This window comes from Apiospora hydei (assembly GCF_038363865.1).
Source record: "Apiospora hydei strain CBS 114990 chromosome Unknown utg000007l_segment0_segment0, whole genome shotgun sequence".
Taxonomy (NCBI): Eukaryota; Fungi; Ascomycota; class Sordariomycetes; order Amphisphaeriales; family Apiosporaceae; genus Apiospora; species Apiospora hydei.
In genome coordinates this window covers 1,000,495-1,027,258 of record NW_027117366.1, presented here as the reverse complement: position 1 = coordinate 1,027,258, position 26,764 = coordinate 1,000,495, and the positions used below count along the sequence as shown (strand labels likewise).

The 26,764-nt window shown below is 53.5% G+C and overlaps 10 protein-coding genes across 10 annotated transcripts; 4 read left to right on the top strand and 6 right to left on the bottom strand.

Annotated features, from left to right (window-relative positions):
* Positions 1 to 329: 329 nt before the first annotated feature.
* PG997_009394 (uncharacterized protein) lies at positions 330 to 1,970 on the bottom strand (the record flags this gene model as incomplete). The annotated part of the gene is made up of 3 exons (XM_066813709.1): positions 330 to 891; positions 915 to 1,860; positions 1,913 to 1,970. The coding sequence occupies 3 exons, from the start codon at positions 1,968 to 1,970 to the stop codon at positions 330 to 332; spliced, it is 1,566 nt and encodes a 521-aa protein (XP_066665671.1).
* Positions 1,971 to 3,198: 1,228 nt separating this feature from the next.
* PG997_009393 (putative kinesin-related protein bimC) lies at positions 3,199 to 6,927 on the top strand (the record flags this gene model as incomplete). The annotated part of the gene is made up of 4 exons (XM_066813708.1): positions 3,199 to 3,705; positions 3,761 to 5,911; positions 5,963 to 6,723; positions 6,762 to 6,927. 4 exons carry the CDS (start codon positions 3,199 to 3,201, stop codon positions 6,925 to 6,927), a joined length of 3,585 nt encoding a protein of 1,194 aa, XP_066665670.1.
* A 733-nt stretch (positions 6,928 to 7,660) lies between these two features.
* Positions 7,661 to 7,996, top strand: PG997_009392 (HAD-superfamily hydrolase; the record flags this gene model as incomplete). Its single annotated transcript, XM_066813707.1, has 2 exons — positions 7,661 to 7,664; positions 7,734 to 7,996. 2 exons carry the CDS (start codon positions 7,661 to 7,663, stop codon positions 7,994 to 7,996), a joined length of 267 nt encoding a protein of 88 aa, XP_066665669.1.
* Positions 7,997 to 8,121: 125 nt separating this feature from the next.
* Positions 8,122 to 8,505, top strand: PG997_009391 (haloacid dehalogenase- type II; the record flags this gene model as incomplete). Its single annotated transcript, XM_066813706.1, has 1 exon — positions 8,122 to 8,505. The coding sequence occupies one exon, from the start codon at positions 8,122 to 8,124 to the stop codon at positions 8,503 to 8,505; it is 384 nt and encodes a 127-aa protein (XP_066665668.1).
* Positions 8,506 to 8,545: 40 nt separating this feature from the next.
* Positions 8,546 to 10,668, bottom strand: PG997_009390 (RNA polymerase I specific transcription initiation factor; the record flags this gene model as incomplete). Its single annotated transcript, XM_066813705.1, has 3 exons — positions 8,546 to 9,703; positions 9,792 to 10,309; positions 10,458 to 10,668. 3 exons carry the CDS (start codon positions 10,666 to 10,668, stop codon positions 8,546 to 8,548), a joined length of 1,887 nt encoding a protein of 628 aa, XP_066665667.1.
* A 794-nt stretch (positions 10,669 to 11,462) lies between these two features.
* Positions 11,463 to 12,961, bottom strand: PG997_009389 (uncharacterized protein; the record flags this gene model as incomplete). Its single annotated transcript, XM_066813704.1, has 5 exons — positions 11,463 to 11,701; positions 11,786 to 11,893; positions 11,971 to 12,097; positions 12,166 to 12,317; positions 12,481 to 12,961. The coding sequence occupies 5 exons, from the start codon at positions 12,959 to 12,961 to the stop codon at positions 11,463 to 11,465; spliced, it is 1,107 nt and encodes a 368-aa protein (XP_066665666.1).
* A 538-nt stretch (positions 12,962 to 13,499) lies between these two features.
* Positions 13,500 to 15,551, bottom strand: PG997_009388 (pescadillo; the record flags this gene model as incomplete). Its single annotated transcript, XM_066813703.1, is given in 3 exon segments — positions 13,500 to 13,940; positions 13,957 to 15,446; positions 15,467 to 15,551. The coding sequence occupies 3 exon segments, from the start codon at positions 15,549 to 15,551 to the stop codon at positions 13,500 to 13,502; spliced, it is 2,016 nt and encodes a 671-aa protein (XP_066665665.1).
* A 595-nt stretch (positions 15,552 to 16,146) lies between these two features.
* Positions 16,147 to 17,496, top strand: PG997_009387 (GPI transamidase component-like protein; the record flags this gene model as incomplete). Its single annotated transcript, XM_066813702.1, has 3 exons — positions 16,147 to 16,219; positions 16,374 to 16,573; positions 16,606 to 17,496. 3 exons carry the CDS (start codon positions 16,147 to 16,149, stop codon positions 17,494 to 17,496), a joined length of 1,164 nt encoding a protein of 387 aa, XP_066665664.1.
* A 1,042-nt stretch (positions 17,497 to 18,538) lies between these two features.
* On the bottom strand, positions 18,539 to 19,213 carry PG997_009386 (uncharacterized protein; the record flags this gene model as incomplete). Its single annotated transcript, XM_066813701.1, has 1 exon — positions 18,539 to 19,213. The coding sequence occupies one exon, from the start codon at positions 19,211 to 19,213 to the stop codon at positions 18,539 to 18,541; it is 675 nt and encodes a 224-aa protein (XP_066665663.1).
* A 51-nt stretch (positions 19,214 to 19,264) lies between these two features.
* Positions 19,265 to 19,958, bottom strand: PG997_009385 (uncharacterized protein; the record flags this gene model as incomplete). Its single annotated transcript, XM_066813700.1, has 2 exons — positions 19,265 to 19,656; positions 19,814 to 19,958. 2 exons carry the CDS (start codon positions 19,956 to 19,958, stop codon positions 19,265 to 19,267), a joined length of 537 nt encoding a protein of 178 aa, XP_066665662.1.
* Between the last annotated feature and the right edge of the window lie 6,806 nt (positions 19,959 to 26,764).

Genomic DNA, 26,764 nt, shown 5'->3' with positions numbered 1-26,764 from the left:
CAATCATCGTGATATTCGGAATAGCTAGCAACATAAAATTAGTAGTGATTGACAGTAAGCTGCGGAGTTACGGGTTTCGTTGATATGCACGTATGCGGACCGAAACACTTCATCCATCACGTCGAGAGTCCATATCTTCACGAAATGGCAAATCAGTATGGTTTAACCATCGAATCTAATCTTGGTTGCTGGTCTAGGCGTGACGTACGCATCAACAATTTCTAGAGTCCCCTTTGTAACCCCTATTGCCGTGCAGGCCACTGTATGCCTGCAGCAACAACCCATGCATGTCCACAAACTCCTTAACACCGTGAAAAGCCAAACGAGCTTCAGAATACAGTTACCGCACTAACGTAACCATTCTTGAGCACTTCAAACACCAGACCAGGAAATCCATACAAGGTAGTTGTAGAATCCTCGCTACCATCAAACTTCTTAGCAGCCATACCGCCTGTGCTGTCTTCCCAACCACCCAAGAACTCGCAGCTGCTTCCCGGACTATCTCCCCAACCGCGGTTGAGAACCATACCGCGCTGCCGCTGGTTGGCTTCGGATTCCGAAGTAAATGTGGTCTTCCATTCCTCCCGTAGCCGCTCTTCGAGGTCGTTGAATACGGTTTCTGAATTGGCAACTGGGTCGGTTTCCGAGGACAGGTAAGGAATCTCCCATCGGCAACGGCGATGCCTGTTGAAAGGATAAGACCCGGGTACGTTGGAGTGAAGTACAAGCTTTGTAGCCACAAGTCGATCTGGCATGTCTGTTTTGATGGGTCTTTCCCCAGGTAATACATCCCCGTTTGCCGTTGATGCCCGAGATGGCGGCGGCCGTGAAGGCAATACCGGAGGAGAGACTAGAATATCAAAGCCCAAATAGAAGTAATTAAAAAGCATTCTCCAGAGACATTTCCGACAAACTCTTCTTCGATGGCTTCATCCTCCGAGTCATCAGAGCCTGTCATCTGGGCCGAAGACTGGTCGGTGTCTGTAAGGTCGTCCGGTCGCTTGTAGTTGCTACCGTTCGACCTTGACCGGCTGTGGCTAGCTGCGCGTGTCTTATGGATGTACATGCGCTGGTCGTTCTTGCGGTATATGGCATCAGGGGGGCCTAACTCTGCTACCAACTCCTGCGGTGTGGTATCTCCGAGTATCACCCACACGGACGAGTTGGTCCATTTCTTGTAGAATTGCAATCGACCAGCTCCGTGAATCTTCACTAGAGAGATCTCATCGGGAACCACATCTTTACTCTTGCTGAACACAAAAGCCGACTTGATGGTCGGGAGTACATCAGTCCACAACGTCTCGCGGGCTTCGGCCCAGGACTTTCCGTTGAAGATGGCCATGGAAATGGCTGTCTGGCTGGCAGAAGATGACAGGAGTGCTACGACGTCCTTGTCCGGAGAGTACATGTCCTCGGGCAGAGGGAAACTAAACGCAACACCGGGGTACGACAAGACGTACGTCCCAACTCCATTCATGTCGCCCTCGGCAGGTGGGATGTATTCTCCGGCATATGTAGGGCCCATCAAGCGGTGGTAGATGGTCCTGAAGCCCGGACCCGACGATGACTCCGCACCCAGTTTGGGGGACGATATACCCTGACCGGGCAGAGGCGGCGGCTTCACCAGCTCTTTCTCGGACTGTCCATATGTGATGCGGTTCTTGGTGAAATCGATGACTTCAATGAGCCTCAGGCGCTGTTCGGGGCCATCAAAGCGTAGTCGGATACCGTTCGCAGGCAACGTCAGGATTACGGGCTCGGTCACGGGTTGCGTCGGCGAGTAGACTAGATCAAGCTTCGGAAAGCGCTGCGGCTCGGCTTTCAGGCGGGTCAGAATGTCATGAAGTGAAGCGCCGAGCACTTTTGGAATGTTAGCTATGGCCTTCCTTATTTCGATGGAGGCAGAGCTCACCCAGGAACCCCAACGCAACGCCCGGGTGAAGCGTCGCAGTGAAGGTGGCCGCCGACATAGCAGCAGCAACGAAGGGCCAGCACTATATTGAACTGGGCTCTAGGTCGGTGGTCAGACAAGGTCGTGGTTGATTACAGTTGCAGGAATGATGGCTTAATACGACGGCAAGCTAAACAGGCGGGATCGAGGCTTATACAATAATGTTGAGGTGAAGGCCAGGATGGAGATTACGTGACGGGACACTGTCGGTGCATCCTAGAGTTTGGGTAGCTCTGGTGGCCTAGTAGCTTGAGGAATCAACGGAAATCAGATTGATAAAGCCTTATGCAGAGTCATACCTTGTTCGCAGGAGGAAACCAGCAAGCAGCTGGCTTGAATAAGTACAGGCAGAGCAAACTATTGAGAGCTGGGGATGACTGGTTTACATAAGGGGTGAGCAGCATGCCAGGCGCGGCCAACATCGTCATCTGACGTATCGCACTGCCGCGGCCGGAGGAGCTATGGGGAGTTCTGGGGGTTCTTGGGGGTCACGGGCCAGTCGCAGCTGTCGGTTGACTTGCTGGAAATGGGAAACGGGAAATGGGTGCTTCGTGCTCCCTGCAAGGGGAATGGGGAAACGGGGGTGGCACCGTGGTAGAAGAGGGGTCACCAGGCGCGCATGCCATCGGATGCCAATGGCCATTCAATGAGCATCGCTCAAGGTTCAAGCCGTAGGTAGCCTGTAAGCCTGTAAGCCTGTAAGCCTTACGCCTTAAGCCGCCCGTTAGGCGTCAGGCTTCAGGCTTGTGCAACTTTCCCTACTGTCGGGGGAGCTGAGGGAGGGAAGCAGCGCCCACCCCACCTTCCCCGATAAGCACCCAAAGTGAATGCCAAGCCCGCACCCCTGCACCGATAATTGCTACAGCAATCGCGAGTTTATGTTATGAACTGGGAGTTGTGGGGAGCCCGGATCGCGACTTCCCAAGTGGGGAGGATAGGGATTATGCAGTGGGACGACTGGAATTCCGCCAGCAAAGCCGCGCCCCGACCATTGCTTGCAGATTAATTGACGGTTTTGACGCTCAACCTTACATTTTCAGCCAAAACATCCGTGCAGACGTCACCCTTCCCTAATTCTACTTTGTCAAATCTTGTTCGCGATTCCCAATAGTCCTGTTGCATTTGGCGACAGTAGCTGCGTGCGCGCGAGTGTTTTTTTTTGGGGGGATTTGCTTAGTATCACTCAATCTCTTCAACCACCCACAACCTACTCACTCAACAAACATTGTCTTACCTCTGTTGTCACCATGAATAGCCGCTCCACGCGGAGCGAGAGACCCTCCTCGGCCGCTCCCACGCGGCTTGGTGCTGCCGGGCGCGCCAGCGCGAGGCCAGCTAACAATGGCACACGCGACACCACGAGGCCAGTTAACAACCGAACGTCCGCATTACGACACCCAGTGCAGCACAACGCCCCCGCCTCCCGCATAGATCGCACTGCCGCGCCCTCGCCCGCCCTGTCCGTAGCCTCTACCCCAAGCGGCAAGCGCAAGGACCGCGAATTCGAGATTGAGGGTATCGGTGAAGAGACAAACATCAATGTTGTTGTGCGCTGCCGAGGTCGCAACGAGCGCGAAGTCCAGGAGAACAGCGCCGTCGTTGTCGAGACCCAAGGCCGCAAAGGGAATATCGTGGAGCTCTCCATGGGGCCAAATGCCCTTAGCAACAAGTCATACAACTTCGATCGCGTTTTCTCGCAAGCAGCCGACCAGGCGTTAGTTTACGACGATGTTGTCAAGCCCATTCTGGAGGAAGTAAGTACACAAGGCACCGTCTCGGGGAAGAATCACGGCTAACCTACCTGCTTAGATGCTTGGAGGGTATAACTGCACCATTTTCGCCTACGGCCAAACTGGAACCGGCAAAACATACACCATGTCTGGTGACATGACGACCACCTTTGGCATGCTAGCCGATCAAGCGGGTATCATACCCCGAGTACTACATTCGCTCTTCAAGCAGCTGGAAGAGACCGATAGTATTGTCAAGTGCTCCTTTATCGAACTCTACAACGAGGAGCTGCGCGATCTTATCACCAAAGAAGACAACATCAAGCTCAAGATCTACGACGATACATCGCGAAAAGGCCACGCTACGACAGTCGTACAGGGAATGGAAGAGTCGCACATCAAGTCAGCAGCAGATGGTATCAAACTCCTCCAGGAAGGGAGCTTGAAACGACAAGTTGCTGCAACAAAGTGCAACGATCTGAGTAGTCGCAGTCACACCGTGTTCACAATCACTGCTTGCATCAAGAGGACTGGAGAAGACGGAGAAGACTATGTCAGTGCTGGCAAGCTGAACTTGGTGGATCTTGCTGGCAGTGAAAACATCGGAAGATCAGGTGCCGAGAACAAGCGAGCGGCCGAGGCTGGCTTGATCAACAAGAGTTTACTCACACTCGGTAGAGTGATCAACGCTCTAACTGACCGCAACTCACACATCCCCTACCGAGAATCCAAACTCACCCGCCTGCTGCAAGATTCGCTGGGAGGGCGCACCAAGACCTGCATTATTGCCACGATATCTCCTGCCAGAACCAACTTGGAGGAAACCATATCAACACTCGACTATGCTTTCAGGGCCAAAAACATTCGCAACAAGCCTCAGGCCAACCAAATGATCAATAAGAAGACTCTACTGAAGGAGTTTGCTTACGAGATCGAGCGCTTGAAGGGCGAATTGATCACCACGAGGCAGAGGAACGGTGTATATCTGTCAAATGAGGCTTACGAGGAGATGACTGTTGAAAGCGAGTCGAGGAGGATTCAAACCGAGGAACAAGGCGCCAAGATCGAAACCCTAGAATCGAACCTACGCAACAAGATCCAGGAACTCTTCTCGTTGACATCCAATTTCATGGGGTTGAAGCAAGACCACGACGCGACAAGGTCTCAACTCGATGACACGCAGGGTGTGCTGGACCAGACTGAATTGGTCTTGGAAGCGACGCGTAAGTCGCTTGCGGAAGAGAATCACATCCGCAAGGCGCACGAAAAGACAGAAGAAGAGATGCGGGCGGTCGGTGGCAAACTGATTTCGACCCTTCAGAAGACTGTCAATCATGTCAGCGGCTTGCATGCCAAGAACAAACGAAAGTCGGACCTCCAGGCCTTGAATCGAAACAACTGGGGTACAGCCCAGGAGCAAGTGTCTGATGTCACGTCACTGGTCGAGAGTCGGGTGGAAGAGTTCCGTGGCGAGCAGGAGCAGCATATCTCTAATATCTCCGAGAGGATGCAATCGTTTGTGCAATCCGAACTCCAGAAGCTGTCCTCCACACAGAGCTTCCTCGAGTCCAATCTGGAGCTCTTCGCCAATTCGAAGAAGGAGCTTACGGAGCGTAAAGAGAGGTCGAAGGAGGAGATGGACCAAGTCCTTGAAGAGATCCAAGAAGTCCGTGATCACATCAAGGAGAGAGTTGGCGAGAGCCTTCAGACCATTGCTGGAGCTGCCGAGAAGATCGCTCAGGATGTCCTCAGTGAGCTGGGCGCCTTCCACAACCAGCTGCATACATCGTATGCGTCTCTCGGAAAGGACTTCAAGTCGATATTTGAGGATTTACTAAAACACATCACTTCGCAAAAGAAGGAGTCGGATAGTCTCCGAACGCAGCTTGAGGAAGCCAGTGAAACAATTGTCCTCTCGAATCAGTCTATTTCCAGCAGGATCCATGAAGTCATCAGCGAGGAGAGGCGCCAAGCTGCCGAAGAAAGGCAAAATCTACTACTGCAGATTACTAGGCTCATCAACTCTCAGGCCGAACTTCAGGAGTCCAGGCTGGCCAACAGGGCGGCCTCGATTCAGCAGAGCGTACGTGAAATCAACAGCGATTTTGAAGGCAGTATCTCGAATTATTCGCAGGCCATGGATGGCTGGAATGAAAAGGAAGGACAGCTTTTGAGCAACGTGGCCAAGTCGCGAGATACGATGAAGACGAGACTGCAAGATGATTGGAACGTAAGTGATTTTGTCCTTCTCCGTGGAGGGTCTTTACTGACAAATCCCCAGGCTGCGAACAAGTACAGCACCGCTATCCAGGCCACGACCAAGTCGGTCCATGCCCAGACTGTTCGTGTGGTGGATGAGCAGAAGACGGACCTGGACGAACAAATGACATCACTTGATGACTTCGTCACACGCGCGAAGCTACAGAACTCGGAGCATCACAGTCAACACGGCGAATCGCTACAAAGCCTATCCGAGACGGTCGAGGAATCGTATAGCAACATCGGCGCACACTTCAAGGGCACGTTTTCCCGTGTGCAAGAATTGGAATCCGAGATGGACTCCGCCACGGATGCAGCCAAGGATGCCCTCGAGCCCCTGGAGGAGAACCTCTGCCAGCCGTTGTCCGAGTTGCGTGAAGACATCAGTGGCACTATACTGCAGGAATACAACCCTACAGGCGAGACCCCCAAGAAGATGGCCTACGAGTACCCGAAAGACCTCCCGCAAACCAAGGACCATGACAAGCTGATTGCCGAGCTCCATGGGGCGCCATCGCCTAACCAACCGGCCAATCCTTCGAGTGGTGTCTTCGCTGATGCGGACCAGGCCCTTAGCGAGAAGCTTTCCCCATCGCGTCGAAAATCCTCAGATGACCAGATCGTCCCCTTACAAGACCGCAACCCATTGTCCATGAGCCTACGTGAGATCCACCCAAACGTCAACTCTACCACGGCTTCGGCTTACAACCCCCGAGCCAGCACAGCTAGCAGCACCCAAGGGTACAGTGTGGCTATTGGGCCCGGTTCGGTCGTAAACGATACGTCGGACGCGGACATTGAAATGCCGCTTTTAAGAAAAGCCGGACTACCCGCTCCATGGGTGGCAAAGGCACCAAAAGAAGCATAGCCGCCATCGAAGGCCGCGAGAACGTCCCACCTCCTATGACAGTTGTGGGCTCTGGCTCTGCAGGCAGGGCTGGGGAGATCTTCGCCCAGAGCGTTTCTAGGAGAAAGAGCCCCGGCTGAACTAGATGGAGCACGGAGAAGTTGTCGCTGGCATGGTCGACAGGCCGGTGTCTCGAGAGAGAGAAAAGAGTCTGAGTAGAATCAGGCAGCGTTTCGATAGGGTTTACCAGGAGCTGTACATAGCTTTTCTTATACTGTAAGGTGTTTGGCGTGTTGGAGTGTATGTAGTCAGACACGGGGAATACGTGTGGATACTTTTGGTGGCGGGATGCTTTTTTTGTGTCGATAGGGATAGCCAGTATGCTTGATACCCCTGACGTTTGCGGGTCCACAGTATATACATGCTTTTACAAATACCATTGATGTTTTATTCATCAATCTGCTCTGTTTAATTGGTTGAATATTTGATGTTGATCAGTGCCGGTACGTGAATGAGGGGAACCGAGTGTGACAGCATGCCAAGCGGTGATGTCAATCTTTCGCTATAGAGGCACCAACTTACGTAGGAGGGGAAGTGGCGTGACTATAAAACCACTGTAAATGAATACATTTTGTCATCCAGCTATCACTATGTGATTGAAAGTCAGAGACTGTCCAGCATTTGCCGACTACTAAGAGAATCGTCCACACGACAATCCAGAGCTCAAAACCATACAAGCAATTGGTGCTCTGAGCTTACTTGAGTTTCCATCTGATCCGAGTGTAACTTCCAGTATGGCCAGTGAGCCCGGCAAGAGTCCAGATCTAACGGGATTCAAGGCCCTCAGGTGAGTTTCTCCGACTACAAATCCGTATGTGTAAGTTTCCCGTAGTTGACTTATCGACTTGCCTTTCTCTCTAGCTTTGACTGCTACGGCACCTGATAGACTGGGAGCGCGGCTTCTCCGCCCCGCTGCGCGCCATCACCTCGCAGCTGCCGCCGACGCACCCGTACCGCAAGCAAGGGGAGGAGGACGGGGAGGCGGAGGCGGACCGAGCACCGGTGCTGGCGCTGCAGCGGTTCGCGGAGCTGGTGGCGGAGCGGGAGCGGGCACAGCCGGGCCTGCTCTATAACGAGCTCCTGGTCGAGTGCGCCAGCGCCCTGGCGTCGGAGCTCGGCATCACCACGCTGTCGGACGGGGCCGCGTAGCCCTTTGGGAACGCGCCGGGGACCTGGGACGCGTTCCCGGACAACGTGCCGGGGCTCCAGCGGCTCGCGCGGGCGGGGCGGGGCGGTACAAGCTGTGCATACTGAGCAACGTCGATAACCGCAACATGGCGGCGACGCTGGGACGGGCCCTCGAGGGGTGTCGGTTCGATGCCGTCTGCACAGCGCAGGACGTGGGGTCGTACAAGCCCGACCTGCGGAACTTTGAGTACCTGCTCCGGAAGCTCCGGGAGGAGTTCGGCGTCGAGAAGGACGAGGTGCTGCATGTGGCGCACAGTATCTCGATCAACCACGTACCGGCGAAGCAGCTGGGGCTGCGGAGCGTGTGGATCTCCAGGGGCACGCAGAGCGGCGGCGGGAGAGATGATATTCATGGGGATGAGGAGGAAGAATTCAAGGACCGCGCGGCGTACGAGTGGCGGTTTGATACTATTGAGCAGTTCACAGAGGAGGTGGAGAAACAGTTTGCGGCAAAGCAGAATGTAAAGTAAACAGTATAAGTCTCGTGTAGGCGCGAGCCTGGTAAAAGCTTCATATTATGAGACGTCCTTGTACTGTCGTCGTCATAAGTCGAACCATGACATGGCTACTATCAGTCCATACTACTATCAGACTGTACCAATTCACTACTCTTGGGCCCGCCGCCGTGTTTCCTCGGCCGCCCCTCCTTTTCTTCTCGGGCGGAGCCGTAGTAGCAGTACGGTTCGCCTCGCCTCGCCAGCCCCTCCGCGCCTTGATGGGCTTCAGGAAGCCATCCACATGCACACCTCCCATCATCTCATCTTCGCTGTCGACATCCATGGGCTTGATACCGTCGTTGCGGAGGCTGTGGACTTGCCTCAGGTGCCGCAGCAGGTTGGCGTTCCGCGAGAAGCCTTGCGTGCTCCTGGGGCAGCCCTCGACCGTGCAGAAGAATTGGTGGCCAGCCCCCGTGGAAGACACGGATCCGCTGCGCTCCCGGTTTTGCGATGCGTTGCGTGAAGGTGCCCTCGAGCCGTCGGAAACTACGCTGGAGGATCGTCCGCGGCGGCGCCCATCCTCCACTATTTCCTCATCCTCGGATTCCTGGTGAAGGAATTGGGTCATGTTGGGTAAGGGCATCCCTGGTGCGTATTGCAACAGCTTGTCAGGAAATACCGGATCCTCTTCCATGGTTCGTAGCTCGAAACCTTGGCCGAATAGGTCGGCACATCGCCTCGCGGCACGGTCAAGGGCGGGCTGGGAAAAGCCTGCAACGGCCGCAGCGCCCAGCACGTCTCTCCAGTCGCGCAGATTATGCCGCCTCCTTTTCTTCCTACCTGTGCTGGACCGGTCAGAGGATGGGTCGCGCGATGCCGAGGCTTTGGGCCTGGCGGTCGGTTTCCGTTTGAGTTCTGACGCATCGCTCTGCGGTTCAATGCCAGTCTCCGAGTCATCGCTGAATACTGGCCTGGGCTCTTTCCGCAACCTCGCTACGCGGATTGCGTATTGCTTATCTGTCTCTCCAGGGATTCGAGGGTATTGTTTTTTAGGCCTGCCTCTTGTCTTCTTGGACTTGGTTTCATCCTCTCTGTCCTCTCCACGAGACATGGTTCCAGGGTCCTCAGTCTGGCTGGACGCTGGATCGGCCTCTTTGACTGGGCCCTTTTCAGTCTCATGGCGAGGGCTGATCTTGCAGGTCGGCCACGTGCTCTTTTGCCCTGTTGCGAGCTCTTAGCTGTTGCATCAGATGCGATTGAGCTGTCCGACTCGACTCCGATGCATAGTTAACTGATGCGCTCCTGGATTTGTGTAGGACCATGAGAGTGGCGTCGAGCTTGGATAGTATGTGCCTGGTCGAAGGTCGGAGCAGGTCGTAGGACAGTGCATCGTCTGCGGACACGACAGGCTTAAAGTAGTGCGGCCCACGAGGCACGGGGCTCGCGCCTCCATCCGACGCGCTGTCGAGGTCGGAGTCAAGCTGCTCTTCCTTCTTTAGCGACGAAGCCCTCGACCCCGGCCGCGATCTCGAAGCTCCGTCGGAATCCGACTCATCCAGTACCTCATGACCTTCCTCCTTCCCGTCCGTGTCGTCGGGTGCGGTCAGGATCATGTCATCCTCATCCCATGGCCTTGCCTGGAACTTCTCCTTGGCGAACCTCAGCACCGTGGCCGACACAGCTTCCTCCAGGGCAAAGCTTGCGGCACCTTCGGCGCCAGTGACGGGGCGCCTGATCGTGAAGCCGTCGTCCCGATCTTCAGGCCGCTTCATGAAGTCGTCGGGGGCACAGTGGCCGCGGGCATAGGCCACGCGGACCAATTGCCGTGGGGTTTCCACTGCTGGTCAGCTCGAATCGCCTCGCCTGTCTGAGCATTGATATCCTGCGTGCATCCTCTCATGTCAGTCGAATTTGCCCGACTGTAAAACAACATCCATCTCCTATCCCAACCACTTAAGAACTTACCAGCTCAGGTATTGGCGCACGGCTTGCACCATCCTCACGCTTGAGGGCAAATGCATTGTACAGATGCACGGCGAGATCACGGTTCCGGATGTCTTCCAGCGCAACCGAGGTGGCGATCTCTTGGCTGGTCATATCCAACCAAGTGGAAGATGGCCCATGCCAGCGATTTGGGCGGTTGTGGCCATCCTCGTCAGATGACGGCTCATACTCGTCAGACGAAGCCGATGCCATAGTTCCGTGTAGTGATGTGTTGGAAAAGGCAATTGCAGTCGCAAATCGGAGCTCAGGCGCATCCTCCTTGCCTACAACTTCATTCTCTGATGGGATGGTTGATGGTTGGGAGTTTTTTCTGTGGAATTCCGTCTGTTACGGTTAGAAGCCGTTTTTGAGCAACAGAAGTGCAGGATGGGAGGATTAAGTTGGGCCCACTAAAGCTAATCCATTAAATTTATAGACATAGCGTAAACATGCCTTATTTGCTACTCCCAAGCATATAGGATATACTCTAAAATATTGCCTGAAATAATTAAATAATTCATAATTAGTATATATATTTTTATAAGCTCCTCGTTAGGAGCATGAAAGGCGGGTTCAAGCAATCTGCCGTTTGCAAGGGCTTCCAGAGGCAGTCGGCCATCCTTTCCTCCTCTAACACTTCAATACCACGGGGATGACAGAACTCGTGTACAGGTCTGTTATACTCCTCCCAGAGTTTCATTACTCTTCCGTGTTTATATCGCTCAGGGACGATGACTTGCTTTTTCCTCAATGCAGGCAGCTTGTGCCGCCGCCGGTCCATGTCCTGCAATAAAGCTTTGGTCACGGCGCTTCATTCTCAATAAGTTAGTCTACTCCAAGTCATCATCCACTAATGCCTATCGCAACGGTGACCTAGGCAACGCCTCATGTCTTCGTTTCCGACTGTTATGGTTTCCGTCCATACACGACATATCTAGCATGTGCTTTGTTAGTGGCATAATTCGTCTACTGTATCCAAATGGGATGAACTCCCTGATGTGTCATACTTACCCCGGAAAGTAAGCCTCGTAATCACTGATGTTGGTCTTGATCTCGTGCTTGGCACCCTCGATGATCTTCTCAATCTCCTCCGGAGGCAGTCCTAGGCCTGCTATCATCTTCAGGCCGATGCCCCGGGCCCCTTCGTAGGCGTTAGTCCGTGTGTAGTCGCCGATCAGCCTCTGGCGAGGGTCCCTTGGCCAGGTGCCGAGCGGCATCTCGAACTTCCACTCGACAACATCAACAACTGGGGAAGGCATTGTTATTTAGTAATTTGCCTTTGACACGAGGAGAGGAAGAAGAGGGGACGCGTGGTGTGTTCAGTACTTACACCCGGCTTCTACGAGCCAGTCCTTGTAATGCCTTGCTACCTTGATGTCCCGGCCTTGTGCGGCAGCGCCCCTGACCGCATGTCCTGCCCAATTCCCTACCGCCGAGCCTAGATGAAAACATCGTGTCAGTCACGAATGATTGTTTTCTGCGTTGTTCGCCGTGTCTTGTCTTGTTAGAACTCACCCTCCACCGATTGCGTATTGGACGTGAGCTCGAGCTCGAAGTCCATATACTCGATCCAACCTCCTTCGTTCAGGTTATCGAACGCGTGTTTCATGACTTTGCGAGGGTCGTTGAAGCATGTGTATACCTAGATAAACACGTGAGTGAGTCTCCTTGGTTGTCGCTTGTGCAGGTAGTGTAGTCGGGCATGTATACCACTCTCAGATGGACATAATCGAACTTATACTGTGGGAAGACCCATTCGTCTTCCGAGTCCTCCTTTATGAACTCGCAGTTAGGTGGCGAATTGGCTGGCTGGATCAGGCTCAGGTCTGTCCCGACGACATGAGAATCTGGATGTTGTCGGGCTGCGAGATACACATGCACACATGCACACATGCGCGTCAGTCCTGTCCCTTCTCACGAGGGTACGAGTCTGTGTTTTGAAGGGGGAGGGTGGAGAATACCATAATCATTAGCCCATATGCCTGTCCCCGTCGCTACGTCTATCACGAATTTGGGATTGTGTACCGGCGCCAGACCGAGCCTGCCCTCCAATACGAGCTCGAAAGAGGCATGTTGAAGATCCAGTCGGTCTTGCTCTGCCTGTAGTATTGTGGTGAGTAGTGGCCTCTCCATATTCCTTCCGATCACGAGGTATGTGTGTGTGCGTGCTCACGGGATCATTGGGGAGGAAATATCGGCCCTCTCGGAAAGACTGATACGTCCTTCCTGTTGCCTCCAAAATAGAGTCATGGGTCTGTACGGAAGCGCCGGAAGGAATCCGTATCAGTTCTTCTGGCATTCTGAAGCTGGACTGGCCGGCATCCGCAGATGCTTGAAGAGGATGTGTAGTTGCCGGCAAGGGCTGCGAGGGGGAGCAGCGGACCGCGGGACAAGAGGGGCATGCTCGCCAAAGGAGCTGCCCTCGACTTGTTGTGGGCTGAGGGACAGAGCCACTGCCGTCGTCTTCGACCAATTCGTGGTCGTCAGATCCGAAACTGTTCTGCATCTTAGTAAACCACGTTGTATGTCCACAGCCGCTGACACCCATCCAAGGTTAGTAGCGTATATGCTCCTGCCGACTTTGGCCCATATCAAGAAAGCTTTCGTGGTATTTTTTCGAATGCCGAAAGGTTGCATTCAACTGGGGCGGTTCTCAGACAGAGGACCAACCACAGTCCAGGGGCCAATGATAGCCTACTATGTGTGTACCACTTCGTCAGGTCAGGGTGTTAATAGCGAGTAATAAATCAATGCGGTCGAGTGCCTGTGCTGTGCCTCTGGATACCCCAGCTCTCCATCTAATAATTTGCTGATCTACATTGACACCGATCTTGATTCAATATGGCTATAAGAAATGTTGAAAATTAAGAGAAACCGGCTGATGGTGATGACTTCGCTTAACGAGAACGAAGCTGGAACAACGTCCGGCTTGCCGATGCAGGAAAGTTGCTCTCAAGTCGTTCATTGAGACGCCGGATTAAGCCGTGCAAATATGAATAAAATGACATGAAACTCCTCTTATAGTCCCTTGTATAACTCCTCAACTATGCCGGCGCCTGTCTAGCCTTTTGCTTCTCCAATTTCCTTCGCTTCTCCCTCAGCTTCTGGTCTTCGGCGCTCTTCTTGTTATTGGTGTACATCATCTGGTCATGCAACTTGCGCTTCTTCTTGCTGAGCATACCCTTCGCTCGTTCAATGTCCTCTGCTTCCTCCTTGGCCTGGGCCAGAAGCTTCTTCCGGGCATCTGCCTTAGCCTTGGCCTTCGGGTTCAGTGCAGGCTTCTGAGCGACGGGTTGGCCAGTCATCTCAGCAATAAGCTCCCGCTGATATTGAAGCTCGGGATCTTCCTCCTCAGCTTCGGCATCATCAGCCTCTGCGTCTTCACCCTCTGAAAAGCCGCCAAACGTCGTGTCGCCTTCGCCGCCCTCTTCATCCTCGTCATCATCGTCAGACCCGGCAACATCCATGCCATCGGCTGCTGCTCCCTTTGATGGCCTTGACAGCCAAATCGCCATCGGCCTTCTCGTCTTCCTCCTCCTCTTCGTCCTCGTCCGACTCGAGCTCCTCGTCGCTATCCTGCAAGGCTTCCTCCTCTGGCTCCTGATCCTCCAGGGGTATCGTAGGGTCATAACCACCATGGGTGCTTTGTACAAACGGACTCAGATGTGGAGGTAATTGCGCACCAGGTGCGTAAAGGTCGGGCCGCTTCAACTCTTCGTCGTTGACACTATCCCATACCCACTGAGGTTGCACGTAGATACGACCAGGCATGCGCTGGTTCGGGCCTAGTTTCTGTGCAGTTTGGTTATCACCGGAATCCTGGGCGGCTTGGACGATCGGTCGATCCACGATCTGATGAGTGATAGCAGGGTCTTCGGGGTTTGTAGTGTATGCTCCATCTCCCAGCACGGCATCCCAGCCCACACGTTTGCAGCCAAATGCCTTCAAGATGAACTCCAAAGGCTGTCTCGGGGTCTCACGAGACAGGAAGAAAGTGCAGTTTGCGAAAAGTTGACCAGGATCTCCGCTGGAATGCACTGGTTGTGGCAGTATGTCACCACCCGGGGCAGCAGGTTCGAACTTGTCAATGGCAGCGTCCTCGGCGTCGGTGCTCGTTGTAGCCACATCCTGCTGGCCATCGACTCCAGTATCCTTCATTTGTTTGATGAGCTTGTTCACCGCAGCTTGGGTCTTGGGGTCTGTAGACTTCTCAGATTCACCCTCAGTGATCATGGGTTGAGCCGAGGCGTCAGCAAGAGCCTTGGCTGCGTTGCCTTCAAGCGTGAAGGCACCCAGCTCGGCGGCAGACTCGTCTCTGTTCTGGTCGAACTTGGGCGGGTAGACTAAGCCAACTGAGCTGTAGAGCTTGAAGTTGATGAACTTGAGCAGGGTCATGTAGAATTGCACGAAAGTGCCCATGATACGGAAGTCGATGTCGCCAACAACCCTTTGGTTGAACTTGTAAGGCACCAGCCACAAGATGTCAACACCTTGGATGGTGGCCTGGTAGTAGATACCCTTGATGGACAAGAATGACTTGCGCAGACTTTGTGAGACGATCAAGTAGTGCTGGAACTCGAGGCAAAGGCGCTCGCAGCGAGCGATCATCTTGGCGGGAACCGCCGGAGTGGAAGGCAGGCTGGCAAACAAGAACAGCATGGAAAGAGCATCGTCCAGGTCTCTCAATGCGTCAACGAAGGTCGGGTATCGTTCGCGAACAAGATGGTCGAGAGTATACGGTGGCCTGCCCGTCTTCTCTGGGCGAGCGGCATTGCGCTCAAGTCTTGCCGCATCGGTGACGTCGCCTCTTCCCAGAGCTTTAGAAATCTTCTTCTCCAGAGCCTTCTGGTCGCGGAACTTCTGAAGGAGCGGCTCGTGCAGGAGATACTGGATGTCCTTGGCGTAGTAGAAGGTGGTGGAGGCAGTAGAACTCTTGTTGGCCTTCTTGCGGTTGTTGGGTTCTCGGGGAAGATTCCTCTCCAGATACACAGCTTTCGGAAGTCAGGAAGACTGATCTGGAGTTTCCTAACTGCCTGGTTTCTCGTGATGTAGTTCTTGGCCGCACCGGACTGGCCCTTCTTCTTGATCCGACCCATGGCGCAAAGCGAAGAACGAGGGTGTTTCGGACTAAATAGTTAAATCTTTTTGGGGGGTACAGAAAGCGCGGCAACTTGTGACAGCGCGACGAATGAAATAGTGGGAGATTGATATTCCCAATTGGATTGTGTTGCTTCTTGCTGTCTGCAACCACCAGATCTGTCGGCAGAGAATCTGAGCAAAGCTGCGACCCCACCAAAAAGTTCAAATGGACTGTATCGCTCTGAACTTTTTTTCTGCCATTGGTATCAGTCTTTTTATCGTGTCCGCCTACCGCATCGGCTTAGGGCGCCATTACGGTGCACATCTCAATGGCCAATGGGGTTGAAGCGAGGAAACGGAGTAAGGGTCCACTCCGTTTCAATCGCTCACAGCGTTCCGTCGGGGCCGTCTGAAGCTGGGCTTAGGGCGCTGGGCCAAGACGGGACAGGCCAGGTTGTTGGTTGTTACTTGAGTACTTACTTGAGAGGCTCACGATTATTGACGACGACCTTCGACACGAGAAACAGACCTGCGCTGCGTCACCGGCAGGAACCTCGTGCAAGTTGGCCTACTCTCTTTCTTTCTTTCTGCCTATAGCGATGGACCTGCGTCATGCCCAAAGATAAGATGAGCTTCCAGGCGACGGCGGGGACAGCTGGTCTCTTTGTCGTCGCCGCGGCTCTCCGTCTGCTGCTGTTCACTGCCTTCCCTGGCCTGCCCAACCTACTGACTGGTCGCGTCGAGATCTCGACCCCGTGACGAGCTTCAAAAGATGTACAGTGCTTCCGCTTCCCACTGGAAACCATAGAACACGGACAATCGCTAACTTGAACATAAAGTGCAGGAGGGTCTGTTCCTCTACAATCACAATGTCTCTCCGTACGATGGTGGCGTCTACCACCAGGCCCCTCTTCTACTGCCGCTATTCTCGCTCCTCCCCGATCCGTCAACGTACCCGATCTTCACGTACATACTTTACACCCTTGTGGACCTCTTAAGCGCCAATGCATTATATAAGATCGCCGAGTCCGGGGAAGGGGTGCGTCCCGCCTCTATTCCTCCCCGCGCAAGGAGAAGCGATGGAGCGGATACGTCGTGGCCGCCCTCTTTCTGTTCAACCCGTTCACCATTGCGACCTGCATAGGGCGCCCAACCAGCGTCTTCACGACTTGCGTGATCCTGCATGCTGTGGCCAAGGCGCTTTCGGGCAACATCTTTACCTCGATGCTGTCCCTCTCTTTCGCCGCCTACCTCTCCATGTACCCCTTACTGCTGTTGCCGCCAATGGTGATACTGGCCTATGACCGGACGTACAACCCCAAGGCGCCGAAGTCCCTCGCCCAACTTGCTGGCATGTGTACACTTGCCGTAGGCGTCAGCCTCTCCCTCCTCTTCCTCTCGTCCTACGCCCTGACTGGATCGTGGGAGTTCCTCTCCTCCACCTACGGCATCCAGCTGACCCTGACGGACCTGACCCCCAACGCGGGTCTCTGGTGGTATTTCTTCACCGAGATGTTCGACAGCTTCCGGTCATTCTTCCTCGGCGTCTTCTGGCTGCACCTGTCGTCCTACACCCCGGCGCTCACGATACGGCTGCGGCAGCAGCCGCTCGCCGTCATCACGCTGCTCCTCGGCATCTTCGCCATCTTCAAACCCTACCCGTCCATCGCCGACACGTCGCTGTTCCTGAGCCTGGTCCCGTGTTTCCGCCACGTCTTCCCGCTGCTGCGCTACAGCTTCGTCACGGCCTCGGTCGTCCTGTACGGCACCTTCCTGGGGCCGGCCTTCTACCACCTCTGGATCTACGCCGGCAGCGGTAACGCGAACTTCTTCTACGCCATCACCTTGGTATGGAGCCTGGGCCTCAGCCTGCTCGTCAGCGACCTCGCCTTTGCGGTCCTGCGCGACGAGTGGGAGGTTGAACGGCCCGAGATGCGCGGCAAGGAAATCCGGCAGATATAGGAATCTCTGGAGATGACCCGACAGAAGCTACTTCGTAACCTATGGTTATTGTTGGTGTTTGATTTGGTCGCATGGGCTATAGATGCGCGTTACTTCAAGTCCTCGATGGTTTGAAGGGAAAAGGGAAATCTATACAAACTCTACATAGCATGACGAGTTGATTGTTGGCATTATCATGAAAGAAAAGGCCAACGGATGGATAGATGGATCCCTCGTCCTGAAAACGTGGTAACCAGTAACATCACATATTAGCTGGCCCTTGGCGCGTAAATATCTACAGGTGAACTTCATAAAGAAGCTTCGAGAAGTACGCTGAAGAGCGGCGGCGAATTGGCTGTGACGTATATAACAAGACTATACCCTTTTAAGGTGTAAGAATATTCATACATTGATGAAAGACAGTCACAATGGTGATTTTGGTAAACCTAATGATATATGCAACTTTTCACGAGCTCTCGCGGCAACCGGCCGCAGAAGGAAAGGGGGGTATAGGCTCAACTCCTGGAGTAGTCAGACGTCTTACTCTCGCGGGATTCACTATACATGTTTATGGTTGCGTACATCTCACATATACAATTTTACTGGAAATGCTTCTCTTGTACCCACCGACCAACTGGATTGTTCGGGCACAAATGTTGCTCAAACTGTCCAGGGCTGAACTTGGCTTCGTCCTGATGCAGGGTTCTAGCATCGAGACACCATTATATCCAACTCCGGGTGGTTTATGCACGTTATCAACAAATTTCTCCATGGACTAGACAGGTTTCTAACAACGGTATGGTTATGTTGAGGCACCTGGAAGGTGAAATTTACCGATGTCGACTCCTCTGCGAATCGTTTCTCCTTGCTTCATTTCTCATTTTCTGCTCATATGATAGAGTTTCCCTTTTTGCATTCGAAGAACACACCACTTAGTGCCATATGCTTCTCAATTTAGAGAAACAACCACCAGCCCATTAAGCAATATTCATTCAAACGTTATCTTTTACTGCGTCTCTCATGTCTAAGGTTCAACATCGATAGCGACCTCAACCTTTTCCCCTTAATACACTGTATCTCGCTCCATAGGTGACGGGGTCGGAGCTGGTGCGACAGGAGCATCGAAACCAGGCAAGCTGTTGAAAATTGCTCCAATATCGCCAAACTGGTACAGGCCCCTTTTCGGGGCCTCCCATCGATGTGTAGCCGCGCCAAACGGCGACAGGGCTTTGAAAATCACGGCACCGCCCACTGCAGCGAGTCCAGCAACCGCTGCACCCACGGCAAAGAGCACCTGTGTCGGATCACGCATTTCGCCAGAATCTTTGACGCCATCGCCTCGCCAGCTCTTCCAAGAGTCCCCAACACCTGGAATATGCTCTGTGGCATCGTCGGCGAAGCGACTCGTCATATTGACGAGACTCTGTGAGGCTGGCTGAGTCCAAGGTAAGGTATCCTGGATTTGACCATCCTTCCACTGGATAACCTCGGTCTGCATAGTGTCGAGAACTTTGATCAACCTCGAGCCAGCAGGATTCCTGCTCATACATCTTTCTACAAACGGGTGCGGTGTCCGCACTCGCAGAAGCCTCAAGTATCCAAATGCAAGAAAGTCCAACGAAGAGGGTTTTCCGTCGCCAAAAGCGTATGTGTCATTTCCGCGCAACTCGTTTAACGCCAGGAAGAAGTCTTCGAGGAGACTCTGTAATCTAATAGCGGCTGCTTGCTCAGGCTGCATGCTGTCGCTGACGCTGGGCCGCGTGGGCAGCCTCCAGAAAGCCCGTCGCCGTTAGCGGAGCCGTGGCCTTGGACTCCGAAGACCCATCTTCCGGGTCGATGTCGGCTGCCAGGTGATCCAGCCGAGGTGCTCCGTCTTTGCAATGGCAGCGGAGCGGAGCTTGAGCGGAACCGTCCATGTCAGCGGAAAGCGGAGTAACGATGAGTAGGCAGGCCGCGTGAGCTCTGTCCAAGCGCTGGGCGAAACATAGAGGAAGAACGCCAGCAAGGCTGACCCGCGTGATGAGAGATAGGACGCGTATGCCAGGGCGTCAGCTCGCTGCGCCTCAGTGAGGTCACAATCTGCTGATGAGAAGGACGTATGTGCCGCAAGGTACTGGACAATGTTTAGGTACCCAGAAGTCCAGGTACCGTCATGGTGCAGTGCGGGAGTACATCTAGGTGCTGGGATTAGCTACAGGAATAGACTCCAGTCGTAAGGTATATGGGGTTGATTCAGATCGTTCGAAACGAGCCTGATGATGGTGGGGACGACATCCAAATAAGTTCGCCTAATGGAATGGCCATGTTTATACGGTGAGACGAGAATAGATGGACTTACAGTCAGGCGACACACTGACGTCGTTGCTGGCAACCAAAGACCAATCTCTCCGAGGCACAACGTGGTCCAGATACGAGATGGCAGCTAGGCATTCCGGATCAATGGATGGAAGCCCAAAGGCTTCGCCCCAAACGTGAAGTTCCATGAGTGTCGAGAGGCTTCTTACGCGGTGGCTGAAAGTCCTAGTCGAGGCGGCGATCTCGATGAGGCCCAGAAGCTATTGTACAACTATCGGAGGATGGCTTGAAGCAGCAAAAAGCAGGTTTGTCTTGTACCGTATCGGGCAGCAGTTTGCAGTCAGCAGAGGCTACTCCGGAGATTAATGCTCCAGCTCCAGCTCCAGTTCCAGCTCCAGCTCCAGCTTCAGCCCCAGGGGTGGGTGTCTGGATGTCAAGCGTCAAGTGACCAACCGGCGCAATACAGTAGCTGCTGTTGGATGTACGTCCCAGGGAACTGGCAAGGTCGATCTCAGATCTTCTCCATCCAAGGACAAGGAGACAAGGGCGGCCTGCAGTTCGTAGTAGATTTGCGGGAAAGATTACCGGCCTACCATGCTCTAAAACATGCAGAAACGGCGCCGCTTCGCTGTGATTGGATCTCTGGGCTTTATCGCGTGTTTCGTGAAGTGTCAGTAGCGCTTCTTATCAGCACGTGGATGCACTTTCCCAGCCGTTACCCAATTATGTTCTCCGCGATTCAGTTGACGTCACTGGCTCGGATGTGGGCCATTTTTTCTGATCGATTTGCCGATTAGTAAGATGCGCTCCATTCAAACCGTCTTGCATCTGGCATTTCACCATCCCCAATCACCAACTGCTCCATGACCACTAATTTTAAAGGCTCTGTTTTAGGGGAAGACAATGCAATTTGCCACTTGCTGGGCAGCTGTCCCTGACGATCAGGGGGTGGCAAGTAGCATTCTCGGCAGCTCGGGCGGCTGAGGTCCTGGAGGTCCATTGTGGTCGAGATGTCGCACCTGGAGAACTCTTGGCGCGTGAATTGCGTTCAAGAGCGATATCACTAGCTCTGCTGGCCAAAGCCTATTATCACATAGCCAACCGCCCAGCCTCTGCCTAGACTGGCACAATCTCGGTACTCTACCCGGAACGCACCGCGAATCTTCCTTGGGCACGCGCAAGGCAACGAACTATGCGGTCACTAAACCCAAGTGACAGACACTTGACGTGATATCCTACGCCTACGCATACCGGCCCTTGTCGCTTATTCTTGACAAGTTTCGAGGCTGGAGAAGGTCGGCACATCCATATTTTATGCTTTACGAAGTAATGTAGGCATTGGCGTGCACTACTATACTACCAACGCCCGCTAGGTACGTTGGTTGGCAAAGTAACAGCAGGGAAATATGTTCCCAGCAGTTCATGATCACGAGACGATGGATGCGAGCGGCGAGGTGCCATTTCGGGGGTTGAGGGTTGCAAGACTAGGCATTGTTCGTATCTGTAACATGCTCGACTGCCCGGTGTATTGTGGGAACATGCCGGCCATTGGAAAAGCTGCTTACACACACATTGCATGTTTCGCAATCCACATTAGCCCGTCTGACATGCAGGTGAATAGTCATCCATGCGTTTGAGCCTCAACCGTGGCATCGTACATTACATTACATTACATATGTACATGTAAGTATGAACTGCATTGGGCAGTAAGTGCGTACGTACGATGGGCAGAGATTGACTTTGATGGTGCGTCAGCTCAATTCGCGGGGAGGCGCCAGCGCTAGAACGACCCGACATGACTCTTTGCACCCGAACAGAATTCTTTCGCGTGTTTCGTCAGAGGCGCCCGGCCTTGGCTGCTTGGCCCTTGGCAACGCACACGCTATGAACGTCCAGCCTTCCCAAGATCAGACGGTCTCTTCCCAGGCACGAACCTAAGTTTTGTTAGCTGTTCCTCCTCTCCCCTTCTCTTTTCCTACCTTACCATTCAAACCGGGGCCTGTTGGACTTGAAGAATGTGACTGGTATGCTATGGCGTCGTTTCGCATGTATGCAAAGAGCGGGCGACCGACCAAGAACTCTGGATGCCATGCCATGCCCGCTGAGAGTTGGATAATTGGCCGAGCCATCCGCGGTTGTTCGGCATACCAGCCAACGAAGACCCCCAGTTGGTGTTGGCTGGCTGGCAAGAGGACAGGCTCTCTTTTTCCTATTCCTACCTGGTTACCACTTTCGACCTATTGGATCCATCCATGCAGGCTAACCTTGCTGCTTCATCCTTTTTTCGGCCGAGCGCAAGAAAAAAAGGTACGAGGAAAGGTTTGAGGCCCCCAACCTTGCGACTGTTAAACACTCGCAGGTACTGGAACCTAGTTCCAATTACCGGATTCAGCACACCTTCCGAGGCCTCGCTCACTCAGCAGCAGCAGCCAAGGAATGTAAGGGCAAGGGGTGGAGGGGAACGGACTTCTGAATGAACGGACGGACGGACGGACAGACGGTTGTCGGCAGCGAGCTACCTGCAAGCCGATAATAGCATGACAATCGGGCCATCGTGTACACATTTGCATATGCATATGGATGGTGGTACAGCGAGGAAGGACATGGCCTTTTGATGAATCGATGGGACTATTGTGAATTCCAATGACTCAAGGCGCAGGATCCCGCCGCCTCTACGTCCTACTACACATCTAGTTGCGACATGCTACTGCTACCTACTACTGCTCTCACTCCAGCGGGCTGCGATCTTGTTCTTTATCGACGATCGAGCTAGGTAATGCTTCAAAAAGAAAACTGTAGTGCTGGACGTAGTGCGAGGTTCCCCGCGGTCCATGGTCTGTCCTGGCAAGAACCGATACACTTGCCAGACAAGACCGGAGCCAACTTTGCAGCCAGGAACCAAACGGTTCTTGGCGTCGCGAAGGGTGTTAGTGACCACCTGAGGCGGCCAGGCCAAAAGCAGCACTTCGGCTGGGCGATACTTGTTACATACACAGTTTGTTCGCCATTTGCACGACGGCGGCAGTGCCCGGCGATTGAATCAGGATATAATTCGGCGACTGGAAACGCGAACAAATAGAAATCAATTGATCTATTAATTCCAAGGCCACGTTGGTCGAAACCACCTACGTCGTCTCTGGCAAGCCCGGCTCGACGACTGGGTAGACGGTGCCCACCACACCCTCACACAAAGAGGAATAATAGTCGGCTATCGAACAAAATGAAATTATATTCCCGCGACCAGTTTTTGATATTCAGGCCGATCCTACCTAATGCGCTGTTGCACGCTCCTCGCGCATTCCACTCTTTCTGCCCGTCCCCTCCCCCCCTCCAAGGTCAACTCGCTCTCACATGTTGTCTGTTTGGCCGCACCGAGTCTCAAGTTTGCTCTACTTGTAGTACTTTGCTCCTCCTCTCCCCCACAGCAGCAGCTGCTTAATATTAGCTCCGCACATGCGCATGTATCAAATCTGTGATCATGATGTAACTCTGGATAATTCATGTCGAGTGATGAGCCGCTAACACCTTGACGAACCCCTCCTTTGCCATTTCCGAAAGGGCGGTATGGCTAGCGAATATGATCTGCTTCCCGCGCTTGCAGGCGTTTTTTTCTGGAGGCTTTCACGACCCTCGATTGGCGGCCGCTGTGGCAGGTATGGTACGAGAGAGGGAAAAAAAAAGAAAGAGGGGTTGATCCTGATTTCCACTGCGCTCAAACCATTGGTAGGATTGTCGGTCGCCCGCTGCCCAATAGCACCTGCATGGGGCCGAAGAAAAGGAAATGGAAGAAAAAGAAAAGAGGCCGGATCGGCGCGGGCATTGTATCACTTTCATTCGTTGGCCCTGTCAGCTGCAGGCAGGAATGAGATTGAGGGACACCAAAGAAAAATAAGGGACCACAAAGATCACGGAGGGCTCGTTTCGAGATGATTGACATTAAATTTGAGATTTTGAGTATTATGCGTGTTTTTTTTCTTGTAATCGTCGCAATTGTACTATGCTCCGTATCTTCATTTCAGTCGTCGGTTAACCGATTACCAGTTGTCGCCAAGTAGAGATTCCTGACCCCCAAATGGTCCCCCAGCTGTAATCCAATAGTGCCCAATCATCACTCAGCTTCCCGTCCCCAGGGGTATCCGCGCACGCAAGCCAATTCTTTGCAGAAGACGCCATGACGATGCTTTCTATGTGTACATGGTCCCAGAAACCCCCGAACACCCCTTTGTTGTAAAAGATAGATCCCTTCCCATTCCAAATCATGAACCAATTGTTCCCATATCCCGTTGATGGAAGGTCGTATGCGCGGGTCCAGTGACCCCAAGCTCTCGACTCGACCAGTGCATTATCGTACAACACCTCATATGTCAAGTGAAATGACAAGGAGAGTATATAAGAATCCGTTGAGCCAGCTCGCAGTATGATTAAGTGAACGGCAGGAGACTTGAGAGTGCCGCATCGAGCGCGATTGGTAATGCGGGACGCCAGGCTGCTTGCCACTACTGTTGGAATGCAAGCTGCCAACGGTCGTCAGGTGCGCGCATGTAATGACCAACCGGCTGTCGTGGTTGTCGATGGTGGGAGTGGAGGTTGTGATGTAACTGCTCCTCAGCCCAGACGGCGAGAGCCCCGTGGACCTCTAAGACATGTGCATCTTAGAAGGCGGCGGCTCGAAAACAGAAGAACCAGGAGATCGGTTGGTTCCAGTCAACCGATCATAGATAGAGTGATGACAGTGAAAGTGCCCGTGTCCTCGTGGTGTTTCGTTCTGATGGTGTGTGTGTGTATCGTATAGTTCATCCAAGATCCCCGGCTTTATATCTAGCCTCTCTTGGGCAGAGGAGGCAGAGGTCGGTTTGGCGGCGGGCCGGGGGAGGGAGGCAGCTGCGAGGGCGCTGAGCAGGCATTTCGAAGGTTGAGGTAGCCAGCTTGACGGTTGTAACGGGTTATACTAAGTGTCGTTGGTATAGTATAGCGAGATGCTGTCTTCCGGGGCTATAGTAGCAACGGAAGGGCTGTTGTTGGTGGTAGGAGGTAGATGGATATAGTATTGGTAAGAGTGGGTGTAAGTTGGACAACTGTGAAGATGTCGAAGTGATGTTGTTGTTATATAGAGTAGAGTAGAGTAGAGTAGAGTAGAGTAGGCTCTTGCTTGCAACTGATGATGGTCTGATGATCCGGTGAATTGGAAACGAAACTGTCTGATGGTTAGAGGGGAGAGGAAGCCTTATGTATGTAGGTAGCCGGCGGTGATAGTCATCTGTTTGTCCAGATTTAATGAAATATACTTTTTGGGCGATACTTCCAAGGTTGTTGCTAGCTCGCATCAAGGCTCCAACGGGTACTTCGGTACACCGCCAGACTTTTGGCATTAGGTACAAGCCGGTTTGCGAAGCAGCGTACGGAGGTATCTCCACCGTGATGGTATGAACACGCAGGCCGTCTCTTGTGCAAAGGGTACCCCTGCAACAGCTCAGCTCTCACTGGTTTGACTGACAAAAATAATCTCCCTGCCCTGACAGGGGTCCGTAGTGACGCAGTTGCGAGTGTGTGCCACACCACTGCAGCCCGTACCTCTGTACCGACCGCACCGTACTGTACATGCAAAAGCCAGAGGAAAATGAAACAAGCATGAGCCCCTGGAACCATGTGCTGAGCCCTGTCAGACACCGCGACAATGTACAGTACCTACGCCCGCATGGAGAGGCACTCGAGCCAGATGTTACATGCTGTTACTTCGCGCTCTCTGTCGCTCTGGCTGTCTCTCAACCCTCTCGGCCTGTCTCCCTCTCTGTGCGGTCGGTCGTCGTCGGCGTGACCAACGGCCCCCGAAATCCGCTGTTGGTTCCTGGGAGTCCAACTGCTCTAAGCGCAGAGGCTAGGCCACTTCCTGACCGATGAAATTCTTTTACGGGATTTGCGAAATGGCGGTCGCAGCGCTGAGGAGCCAGAGGGAGAAGGAAAATCCAGAATTCTGCGACCAGGAAGCCCATGCTGGTGCTATTCTGTAGCCTGGCTCCAGGCAAAGCTGGCAAGAGCGGCAGCGATGAGGTGAGCAGAGTCTTGAAATGAGCATCCCCACTTCGTAGAAGACTCATAGAACAATGCCATCTCCACTCACTTTCCACCCTCTGCCCCAGATAATGCGCCTGAAAGTGGTTTTTTTCTTTGCTTTCTTCTCGTCACGTCAGACGTAGGCAGCTTAGGTAGGGCAGCATTACAGCATGCCCTGGGGAACGAGCGGGCCAGCGGCCAAAGGAGGCCGCTGATTCGTCTGCCGAACTGCATAGACCAGGTCCATAGTACGACTATCATCATGAAGTGAGCGGCTCTCGATGGACAGACGTTCAGGCCAACAACGGGTGGTCCGGAGCTGGGTGAAACACGGACAAAAGACTGCTGGGCTTCGCAAAGGTGCCTCTCGTATGACAACAACCTGTGAATTGGTATGCCCTGTGAGACAGCATTCTGGTCGCCTGCGAGCTGCCGGTCGTACACGCCGCGACACGAAATCTCATTAAAGTTGCATGGACTTAGTTGTAGGTCAGCTGGCCTCTGTGCCCTGGAAACGGCCTCTGTTACAGGGTCGTGACCCCTGTCTGTACGTGCAATAGCATTCCTCCTCTGGAGATCACGTTCTACAAACTGGGCGCTCTGTCTTGCTTTTTATCTGCTTGTTTCCGCTTTTGGCCGCATCGACAGATCGAGAGGGAAGAAGCAACCTGCCCCTACGTCGGGCGATCTGGATGCTGGGCTGGCGACTGGGGGTTTGGCAGGCTGAAAGTCTGTCTGTCTATGACCGCTTTTTTCTTTTTTGGTCGTCTCTCCTTCTTCGTAGCCAGGTGTCTGGAGATTGGAATTATTCGATGACATCTCGAAATGTGTCCCGCGCCGATCGATACCCCGGGTCTGCCGAATCTAGAAGCCCTTACGAGTTCTTGCGTCGACGTGGTGGCTAAGCTTATCGAACCGGCTGGTGGAGGAGGAGCAGGCAATT